The sequence below is a fragment of the Gossypium hirsutum genome, chromosome A09 (genome assembly GCF_007990345.1).
Source record: "Gossypium hirsutum isolate 1008001.06 chromosome A09, Gossypium_hirsutum_v2.1, whole genome shotgun sequence".
NCBI classification, from domain to species: Eukaryota; Viridiplantae; Streptophyta; class Magnoliopsida; order Malvales; family Malvaceae; genus Gossypium; species Gossypium hirsutum.
The window spans coordinates 60671853-60682602 of NC_053432.1; the positions used below are offsets into that span (position 1 = coordinate 60671853).

A 10750-nucleotide genomic window follows, 5' to 3' on the forward strand; every position below is an offset into this window, starting at 1 on the left:
GGGTTACGAGGTTAGAACTTTAGTCTCGAAATCCATGCGATCTTAGACTATTTATTGGTTTCAAATTCTCTTAAATCAGCCTAACGAGTCGCAAAGTGAGAATCTCCAAAGCATCGAAAGTAATGTGGAAACAATTTTAAAACAAAGAAGCAACTAGAGAACAAAAAAAAGCCACAAGAAAACAACGCTCGCAAGGTGTTTGAGTAAATGTTCTTAATAATATTCAAATACTATGAACGATATGATGCATTTACTCAAACACCTTGAGAGTGTTGCTTTCTTGTGCCTTTTTCTGTTCTATAGTTGCTTCTTTGTTTTTAAGTTGCTTCTACTTTATTTGTAGTGCGTTGGAGAATTTTTATTGTAAATTCTCATTTTTATAAGAGTTAAGGTTGACTTAAGCAGATTTGAAATCAAGAAAATACCTAAGATCGTACGGGTTACAAGATTAAAGTGTTAGTTTCATGACAATAACACTCGGTGAGTGGATTTTTTATTTTGGCTTTTCTGTTTATTCAAGCTCTTTTGTCTTTGAATTACTCCCGTTTTATTTTAATGTCTTATAGAAATTCCTTTAGGAGTTCTCATTTTTTAGAGTTAAGCTAAATTAGTTGGATTTGAAGTAAAAAAATGTCTAAATCACATAATTTGCCATATTAAAATTTTAATCTCGTGACATTAAGATATTAGTTCAGAGAAAGACATCAAATTGATTAACTTCTAAACCAATACAAACTAATTAAATAAAATTAAAATACTAATTGAATCAACTATTAAATTAATTTATTTAATTAAAATATACAAATTCATCCTACCAACAAATAAATAACTTCGTCGATTCCACCACCTAGTTAATAAATTAAATTACTCTTACGTTAACTCGGTAATAATGAAATCAAACACGTACTTTATCGTTTCATTTAAAAAAAAAAAAGACGCGAACTTGATCGAATAAAACCCGAAACACAAAAATGTCGTTTACACTTTTTTAACTCACGAGTGTCGATCTTGTTAACGTTCTTCTTCTTATTTTTTTTAATAAATTTTTTTTGTCACGAACTCAGTTCGAGACCTCACTGTCTGAAAAACCAATCAGACAACGACGTTGTTTTTGGTTCCCTTCTCCTTCTTACAGATCACAAACCAGAGGACCCTGTAAAAAGTCTAAACCAAACCCAGAGAGAAGGAGAAAAAAAGCTTTAAAAAAACGCCTTATCATGGTGGCTGGTAAGGTAAAATTAGCAATGGGTTTAACAAAATCACCTTCAAACCCAAACCCAAAAGCTTCCTCTAAATCGTCATTGCCGTCTTCATCTCCAAGTTCGGCTACTAAAAACACCAGTTCCCAAAAAGCTGTTACTTCACGTTCTTCATTTGGAGTTTATTTCCCACGCTCGTCGGCTCAGGTACAGCCTCGGCCACCGGATGTGGCGGAGCTCCTACGGTTGGTCGAAGAGTTGAGGGAACGTGAGTCTAGGTTGAAAACGGAGGTTTTGGAACTCAAGCTTTTGAAAGAAACGGCAGCCATTGTTCCGAAGCTTGAAAACGAGATCGTTTTGAAAAATGAGGAACTGGAACGAGCTTTGAAAGAGGTTGAGAATCTGAGGAAGGAAAATGGGAGGTTGAAAATCATGGTGGAGGAAATGAGAGGCAAAGTTGAAGAAGAAAAGGAAGGAAAGGATAGGAAAGTGAGGGAAATGGAGGAAGAGATGAAGAAAACGGCGCCGTTTAGAGGCGAATGCGTTGAGAACTTGAGGAAGGAAAATGAGAAGTTGAAAATGGTGGTGGAGGAAATGAGAGGAAAAGTTGAAGGAGAGAAGGAGATGAAGAGAACGGCGTCGTTTAGAGGCGAAAACGACGACAATTTCTCTTCTTCGCAGCGGTATCAAGGGTTAATTGAAGTCAGTGTGAAATCAAATCTGATTAAGAATTTGAAGAGAAATCACAGTAAATGTACGGACACTAAAGTTGAGAGCTCGGAGTTTAAAAGAGAGGAACTCGAAGTCGAAACCGACAGACCGAGTCACTCGGAGGAACTCCTTGAGTCGAACGGCAGATCTCGTGTCCCTAGGGTTCCAAAGCCACCGCCGAGGCCTTCGTTATCTTCGTCAACTTCATGTACAGAGAAGCAAATCCCTCCTCCTCCTCCGCCGCCGGCAGTGAAGCAAGTTGCACCGCCTCCTCCACCACATTCGTTACTCAAAGCTATAGCTCCGCCACCACCTCCGCCGCCTCAGAAGGGGATGAAGACGGTTGCGGCGAAAGTGAGGAGAGTTCCGGAGGTTGTGGAGTTTTATCACTCGATTATGCGGAGGGATTCAAAGAGAGATGCCGGCGGGTGTAACGTGCCGGAAGCTTTACCGGCAACGGCGAATGCGAGGGATATGATTGGGGAGATCGAGAATCGGTCAGCTTATTTGCTAGCGGTGAGTTCCTGTTTCCGGTTTTCGTTTATTTTACGATAATGCCACTGTGAATAGGCATGATCTTTGGTGGTGGTCCGTTTGATTATTTATTGCTAGTTTAGATAAGACAGTACTTAGATTCGATGGTGGAATTTATTAATACTTAATAAGGTTAATTTTACTATTAGAACCTATATTTTATAAAAGTTATGGATTTTGTTCCTCTATGTTAATTTGGTCATTTTAGTCCTCACCATCCGTTAAATCTGATGAAGTAAATATAATAACATATGTGTAATGCCACATATTACTCACTAAAAATCTAGTTAATATTTTAATGACTGTCATTTACATCAGAACTGGAATTTGAAAAGTATAAGGACTTAAAATGGTTCTAGACTAAATCTAACTGATATTGTTTGAGTCAATACTAAAATTTTAAATTTGAAAAAATATAGGCACTAATTTGATCAAATTAAAGTCTACAACTTTCACAAAGTACGAGGAGTAATAACAGATTTTATCCAATTAATAACAAATAAACAGATAACATAAGGGCAATTAATCGACCCACATTGTTTGGTTCCATTAAGTCGGTGGGTTGGGTTATTGAATCGGCTTTTGTGATTATTTTGCAGATAAAAACAGATGTAGAAACACAAGGAGATTTCATAAGGTTTTTGATAAAAGAAGTTGAGAATGTTTCGTTTACCGATATCGAAGATGTTGTCCCTTTTGTTAAATGGCTAGACGATGAGCTCTCCTACTTGGTAACCTTTCGTTTTTTCATTACTAAGACGCTTCTGGTTTTCGGTTTTCGTTTCAACTTTAATTGTTTATTTAGGTCGACGAAAGAGCCGTGCTAAAACATTTCGAATGGCCGGAGCAGAAGGCTGATGCCTTACGCGAGGCAGCATTCGGCTACTGTGATCTCAAGAAACTAGAATCCGAGGCCGCATCATTTAGGGATGACGCTAGGCAACCTTGCGGTTCGGCTCTTAAGAAGATGCAGGCTCTGCTTGAAAAGTAAATAATATATCAAACTCCTTTTGCTTTTAGTTGCTTTCATCAGTTCATTCGTATTCAAGTTATTACTGACATAATCGCAGGCTCGAGCTCGGTGTTTACAACCTCTCTCGGATGAGAGAATCCGCAACCAAGAGATACAAAGGTTTCGGGATTCCTACGGATTGGATGCTCGAAACCGGAATTGTGAGCCAGGTAATTTAAGAATGTAAATCAAGATACAGGTAACTTCAAGAAAAATAAAGACTCGGACACGATAGGAAAAGAAGAAAACCGGATTCTTTAAGTTGGATAATGACTGCATATCATTATATTTAATTATCATCGGAGTTCGACGATGCTTTCTATATCCATCTGAATTAGGCACGAACTTTGTATGAACTTATGCTCCAACTTATTAAACGTCGATGAATTATCGCAGATCAAGCTAGCGTCAGTGAAACTAGCAATGAAGTACATGAGAAGAGTATCTGCTGAGCTCGAAGCTGTCGGGGGTGGACCCGAAGAAGAAGAGCTGATTGTTCGAGGTGTTAGATTCGCGTTCCGTGTACATCAGGTTAACGACATTCTCATTAATTCATACGAGTTTAATCTACCAACTTTGCTTTTTCAAGGATTGAGAAGACAATTAAAAAAAGAAACCGTATTTTTGTTTTATGGACAGTTTGCCGGAGGATTCGACGTCGAAACGATGAGAGCCTTCCAGGAGTTGAGAGACAAAGCGAGATCGTGCCATGTACAATGCCAAAACCCACACCAGAAATTGATTTGCAGGTCAACACCATGTTAATCTCTGTAGCAAACTCAGCTACAGAGCGAGTCCCTTGCTAATGTTTGTGAATACAATAGTAGATGCTATTTATTTATCCACACATTCAACGCATTCAATTCATTACAAGTGCATAACCCCGATCCAACAGTTAAATTTATTAATATAATTTCACTTGTTATGTATATAAATTTTAAATCGATTCGATATCTCTATTTATCGATATAAAATATTACATATAAATACATCATTAATGGTTCAATACTTTTTTAAATATAATAATTGAACTATTAAAATATTAGTAGTATAATAAATTTTGCAAGTTTGTATCCCTATTTATATGTATGTATGTAGCAGATTTTCAATTTAGTAAGAATTTTCAATTATTTCGAGTTTTCTCATTTAAATTTAACAGTTAAATTTAGATTAATTTGAATTATTTATTCGAATCATTTAGCATTCGTATTTTTCAGATTTGAATTATATTAAAGTTCACTAAAATTAATTATTAATTTTTTATAATCGAGTTAAATAGATCGAATAATAGGGTTTACGTGATAAATGACACGTCTATTTGCATCATAGTGAGTCTAGGGCATACGCTGGGCAAGCATGGCTTTGTATTCGCTATTTGGTTAGATGGTATATTTATCCTTTTTAACCCTTAGTAAAATTAGTATTTCAGTTTAATCCCATTTAACCCTTCAATTAAATAGAAAAATTATATTTTTAGCTCTTAAAAAATACTATTTCAATCATTTTAATACAACATTTTTACCTTCGCTCTCGAAATATTTTAGTTTCATCTTCATCTTTCTAAAAGAAAATTTTTAGCTTCATCTTTGTATTGAGTTTTTAGAGCTTATCAAATTTGTGTATTTGCATATAGGGGTGAGCATTCAATCGAATTGAGTGAAAAGGTTTTAAGTTAATCAAGTGGACAAGTCTTATTTTATTATCCTAACTCAATTTGAAATTTTTTCGAATTGAGTCAAGTGAAATGAAATTCAAATTGAGTTGAATTGAGTAAAATTAAAAAATTGAACATGTCAAATTAAAATCTTATTAATATAACTAATTCTATGTTAGAGTACCTAAATTTGAAATCATATATATATTTGAAAACATTTTCAAAACAAAATAAGAGTATGATAAACTTAAATCATTAATTAACTTATTTAGGTTCCAAAATTATTATCTTAGAATTTTTTTTTATAAATTTAACTTTCTTTATATATTCTTTAGATTTTTTATAATTTTTTTACAAAAAATAAATTTTAGAATCTTTATAAATATTTTGAATTTTTGAAAAATATTTTGATTTATTTTTGCAATTTTTGTTAAAAGACACCAAATTATTTATTTTCAAAATTGATAGGGACCAAAGGGGTATTTACACCAATATGTTATTTGAGCTATTGGAATTATTCTAATTATTCAAATTGTAGAATTGAACTTGATTTGAACTCAAAATTCAAAATACTTATTTGAGTTGACTCGAAAAAATGAAATAACTTGATTCGATTAACTTGAAATTTGAATTTTTTTTCAAATTGAGTTTTGGTCACCCCTATTTGCATGTGTGGACGTTTGTGTCCAACATATGAGGTTAGATTTAGATTGAAGAAAATATCACGATTTTGTCAATAAAGACAGAAAATCTCATAATTTTATCATATAAAAAATTATTAAATGTCACATTGATGATTACATTAATTAAATTAAAATTGGAATTGAACTTGATTTGGTTGTCGAACAAAGAGTCAAAGTTATTAAAATATTAAAATTTTATACTATTTCGCCTCTTCTTTCTAATTAAAGTATAATAAAAGTATTATGAAGGTCCCTGTACTATGAGTTAAATTATATTTTGCCTCTTTACTCAAAATATATACAAATTAATCATTATATATTAAATCAAGGAGCAATTTGGTCATTTCAATTAAAAATTTCATCTATTTATAATGTTAAAAACTAGTGTGACTAACAAAATAACTAGACAGGGACACGTAGCGTGACACATGTACTTTGTGTTGATTTTTAGGGACTAATTTTTAATAGTAGAAATAAATAAAAATTTTAACAAAAGAACTAATTTGCTCTTTGATAAAAAAATAAACTACAATCTAACTTTAATATAAAGATCTTCATCCGAAATTTACTGTAGTTGTATTTAATATTGGTATTGGGACACGTATTCAAATATGAATAAGAGAATACTAATCTGATGTTTCCATGAAACTTAGAATAAAATTAATTTTGGTTTAAAAAATCAATCACTTTACAATTGATGTTTGGCGCCTCACCTACCAAAGCTAAATGAAAACTTTCACCACCGCCATGAATGTACAAATTACATGTATAAAAAATAATAAAAGATTCATAAATTCAATGTTGCCGCCATTGTTGAAAGCTTTCACATGAATAGAGCAGCATATAGAAGGTGGTTCCATGTATCAGGCAAACCAGGAAGACACCAATGGCTACAATCATTGCCCGAAAGACCGCCATAAGTGGAAGGATGAGCATCTTTTCTCAGTTGCGATAGTGTTGTAATATCCAGCAAATACACCGGATTCTTCATCGTCCCCAAAACTTTGTTCACGACAGCCGCCGCCGGTGGAGCCCCCGCCGGGTATGTTGGACCGGAAAGTGGCTCCAGTTCTCCGTTATAGTTCTTGTTTGGTTGGTTCCATTCCCTGCCCCTGGTTTCATATAAGCACACAATCAAGATTTTTTAAGCTTAACCGAGTTTTCGATCCAAGATTAAAAAGGAGGGCCCGGTTGGTTTTGAATCGGGTCAACTAGGATTTTAAAATTTCCGAATATTATTTTTGGTATAATTATATGATTTTTCATCCGTTCTAAGTATAGTCTTGTTTGGACCGGATAGTATTTAGATAAAATCTTCTCAATAATATTAACTTCAAGATTTGAATTTGGTCCGAATGTCTCAGAAAAAAAATTCACTTCCACTTCTTCTAATTAATTAGAATTTTGAGTTGACCAATTCTTTTATTTGTCTTTCAAGTTTGACACTTAATTTTAGATCTAGGCTCACGTTACTTCAAATTCAAGTTATGTTAGGTTTGAGTAATTTTGAGATTGGATCTTTTTGTATTCAAGTCATTTTCGAGTTTGTATTGATTATGATCAAGTTGATGGCTTTTTATGATTAAATTGGGTTAGGTTGGATTGGATTTAAATTTAGGTTAATGAAATTAAATTTTGGGTTCAAGCAAAAATTAACGACGGTAGTTTACATATTATTTTGAGACTTGATTATGATTAATAAGGTCTAATCAAACTCTAATCAAGCATACCAAAATATTAAGATTGTTGGGGGTCGAACCCCCCAACACATCAAATATTATTCTTGATTGTGAGGGGTTGGGGGTAGAGAAGGTGTCTTCCAATTATATTGAGAGCCTAAACTAGTTCAAAGAGTGACTTTGTCAATAGACTAATATACTTAGTTAAAAGAAAGAACTATTTGAGTTGCATGTTAATATTGTTGAGGGTCAGACCCTAACATATCAAGTATTAGTTTTAGTGGGGAGTTTTGTTTCTTGACTTTGCTAATGGAATGAGTAGATTCATAGAGTGAAATACCAAAAAATTTGAGTATCTAAAAAAACAAAAAGTTCACACAACGAGAAAGCCTCAAAAAAAGGTCTAAAAAGACTAACCATATGTGAATCTCAATTGAAATAATATTTGACTCGTAGTAATTCAAAACCACTCAAATTTAAAACTTAATAATCACCTAATCGAATTCAAAATTTTCAAAACAAAATTCGATTAGTTTGGAACTTACTCGTAATGGGTGGGAGAAATGCCTTGGAAGAAGACTTTGGTGATGTTACGATCCACATTGTTGTCTACCCAATTAGCCCAAGTTGTAAGCCCTTTGTTCAATGCCACCAAACGGTCCATATCTTCGTATACTTCAGACCCATCTCTAATATAATCCCATCTACATAAAAACAAAACTTTACAATCATAATTATAACAATCAGATTGATTTCATATAATGATGGACAATTAGATGATAGGTATCGTACGCTTGAGATTGTCCTTTGTGGGTCCACCAATGCCACGTGTTGAAAATCAGGAGGTCCATCCCTTTCCATGCATTGCCTCCATTGATGGAGCCTAGATTAAGCACTGCACCAACGGTTTCTCTAACTATATCTACTAAGTATGGTGTTCTATACATATACAAAGTCACTCCATAATCCTGCATAAAGTTATTATTTGTTTGTTTCAATGTTTTAAAAACCGGATCAGAAGTTTCATCCAAAAAAATGATCAGAAATTAAATTGATGATAATTTCGATTATTAATTCAATAGATTATATTAGTTGTTATATTAAAACCATAATTTAAAGTTAGTGATGTGAATTTTTTAAAAAATATTATTTGGTCGCACAGTTATAGCCGCAAAAAAATCCGATTGAGCATACTTAATTAATATTAAATTTACATGTTAACTTATTATTGTTTAAAGTTATTTATAAAAAAAAAATTATGTTATCACTTTTAACAATAATATATGGTTTTATTAATTTGAACCTACTAATGACATTATAGTAGAGAGTTGACCAACACTAATTATAGTAAAGACTAAATTCTTTAAAATAAAAGTAGGGACTAAATTCTAAAAGTATAATGATAAATTTAATCCTACATGTCTACATTTTCCATCGATTTGGCCCTTATTTGTTTTTTGGAGATAAATTTGACCATATTACTTGTTTTTCCTTAACAAAAATGTTGACTAAAATATTAAATTTTTACAATATTGATGTGGCAACTTGTGTGACAATCCATGAACACTTAATGTTATCATGACACTATTTGTTTTATATGTAATGTCAACAAACAATTTAAGAATTATAAAAAAATAGCATGAAATACACATGGATTACCATACAGGTTGCTATATTTAAAAATTTGACATTTTAATTGGTATTACCGTTAAAAAAATTATTTCAACTTTTTTTTATAAAAAAATGTTGATGGTTAAATTTGACTTTTTTATTTTTTTATTTTTTAAAGTTTGAGGGCTGAATTCAACTAAAAAAGAATTAGAGTCAAATTGATAAAAGATACAAACATTTAAGAGCTAAATTCGAAATTATGCCGATTTGAAATTAAAGCATATTTTAAGCAATACTAAAATAATTAAAAACAGACACAGATTCAATGTGCGAAAAACACACTCACCTCAAAGACAACGAAAGACAAAGGGTCTCTCCTCACATATGTGGTCTTGGAATTAGGCACCGATGCTTGAAGCATACATGCCAGTGATTCCCACATGTTCAAACTCAGTGAGTCACCCACAAACATTATCTTCTTTCCCTTCCATTTTCCCAGAAAATTCACCCCATCAAATCTAACAATAAAAGGAAAAAAAAAAACCAATCTTCCTCATTAAAACTGTCAACAAATATAAAAATAAACATGAAAAGAAAAAACCAAAGGAACTCCTCTGAGGTTAAGTGATAAGGAGCTTCGTAGAGTTTTATCAACCCGATAGGGTTAAACCGAATATCGAAAAGTGAGATAAAAGAAAGTATACCTTGGCAAGTTGCAAGAGTCAGGTTTCCATGAATATTGAAGGAACTGTTTATCTTGTCTACCATATTTAAGACAATCAAATTCAGAATCTATGAAGGGACATTGTGAAGAATTATAGAAAGGATATGAAGAAAGATCCAAAACCCATTTTCCTTGAAACAGATTACATCCATTCTTGGCTTGTTTTCTACCTTTGATATTATTACTCACATTGTAATAATGTCGGCTTCCACTTGTTTCTTGCATTAACATAACCCAAACTAAAGGGAACAAACTCAACAGGGTTTTGAAACTGAAACCCATGTCGGATTTTCTTTCTTTTTTTGTGATGAATCTCTCAAGAAAGGAAAAACAAATCCTAGCTTTGATACGAAGAATAAAATGCTATAAAACCCAAAGCTTTTAACCCTAAACCCTATATATATATTAAAATACATCATAAGTTACGTAATTTTTGAGAATTTAGAATATAACAATTTTATTATTATACAAACATATAGTTTTATAAAAAAAAATTAAAAAGCTAAACGGGAAATCTGCCATTTGGGGAGGCCACTGCGTGCCTCCCTTTTCATTCGCTCTTGGTTATAATTAGTTTAAATTTAATTAAAAATATTAACAATGTTAATAATTATATCTAAATTATAAAATATAAAAGTAAATTTTCTAAGAGTATATTGACTTATACCATATTTTAACAAATATATATTGAATGCGGTTGACAATGCGAGATGAAAGGTAGGGTAGGACTGCCTGGTGGCTTCACGTGCTGGAATAAGCTAAAGGAAATTGAATTTAAAAAAAAAATTTCTCCAGAATGATTTTTTTTTTGAAAAAAACTAAGGATTAAATTACTCAAACCCCTTTTTTTTAATTACTGGAATAGGTCGATTTTTGGAATTTTTTAGGAATTGGTTGATTTAGGGCACTTTTAGTTGGAAGCATTTTCAGGAGAAATCCAGAA

At 32.4% G+C, this 10750-nt stretch overlaps 2 protein-coding genes across 2 annotated transcripts; one reads left to right on the forward strand and one right to left on the reverse strand.

The window, feature by feature from the left end:
• The first annotated feature begins 886 nt into the window (after window positions 1-886).
• LOC107889018 (protein CHUP1, chloroplastic) lies at window positions 887-4398 on the forward strand. Its single transcript, XM_016813311.2, has 6 exons — window positions 887-2426; window positions 3044-3175; window positions 3250-3431; window positions 3515-3626; window positions 3853-3987; window positions 4096-4398. The coding sequence occupies exons 1-6, from the start codon at window positions 1218-1220 to the stop codon at window positions 4219-4221; spliced, it is 1896 nt and encodes a 631-aa protein (XP_016668800.1). The 5' UTR covers window positions 887-1217; the 3' UTR covers window positions 4222-4398.
• Window positions 4399-6435: 2037 nt separating this feature from the next.
• LOC107889019 (protein trichome birefringence-like 38) lies at window positions 6436-10362 on the reverse strand. The gene is made up of 5 exons (XM_016813313.2): window positions 9788-10362; window positions 9430-9601; window positions 8265-8440; window positions 8018-8176; window positions 6436-6905 (listed from the first exon to the last, which is right to left on the reverse strand). Exons 1-5 carry the CDS (start codon window positions 10087-10089, stop codon window positions 6617-6619), a joined length of 1098 nt encoding a protein of 365 aa, XP_016668802.1. The 5' UTR covers window positions 10090-10362; the 3' UTR covers window positions 6436-6616.
• Window positions 10363-10750: the final 388 nt, after the last annotated feature.

Coding starts and splice junctions, on each gene's coding strand:
- LOC107889018 (XM_016813311.2), top strand. CDS start 1,218: ATGGTGGCTGGTAAGGTAAAATTAGCAATGGGTTTAACAAAATCACCT. Junction 3,627..3,852: donor AAACCGGAATTGTGAGCCAG/GTAATTTAAGAA, acceptor GAATTATCGCAG/ATCAAGCTAGCGTCAGTGAA. Junction 3,988..4,095: donor TCGCGTTCCGTGTACATCAG/GTTAACGACATT, acceptor TTTTATGGACAG/TTTGCCGGAGGATTCGACGT.
- LOC107889019 (XM_016813313.2), bottom strand. CDS start 10,089: ATGGGTTTCAGTTTCAAAACCCTGTTGAGTTTGTTCCCTTTAGTTTGG. Junction 8,177..8,264: donor CACAAAGGACAATCTCAAGC/GTACGATACCTA, acceptor GTTTTTATGTAG/ATGGGATTATATTAGAGATG. Junction 6,906..8,017: donor ATTTCTCCCACCCATTACGA/GTAAGTTCCAAA, acceptor ATATGAAACCAG/GGGCAGGGAATGGAACCAAC.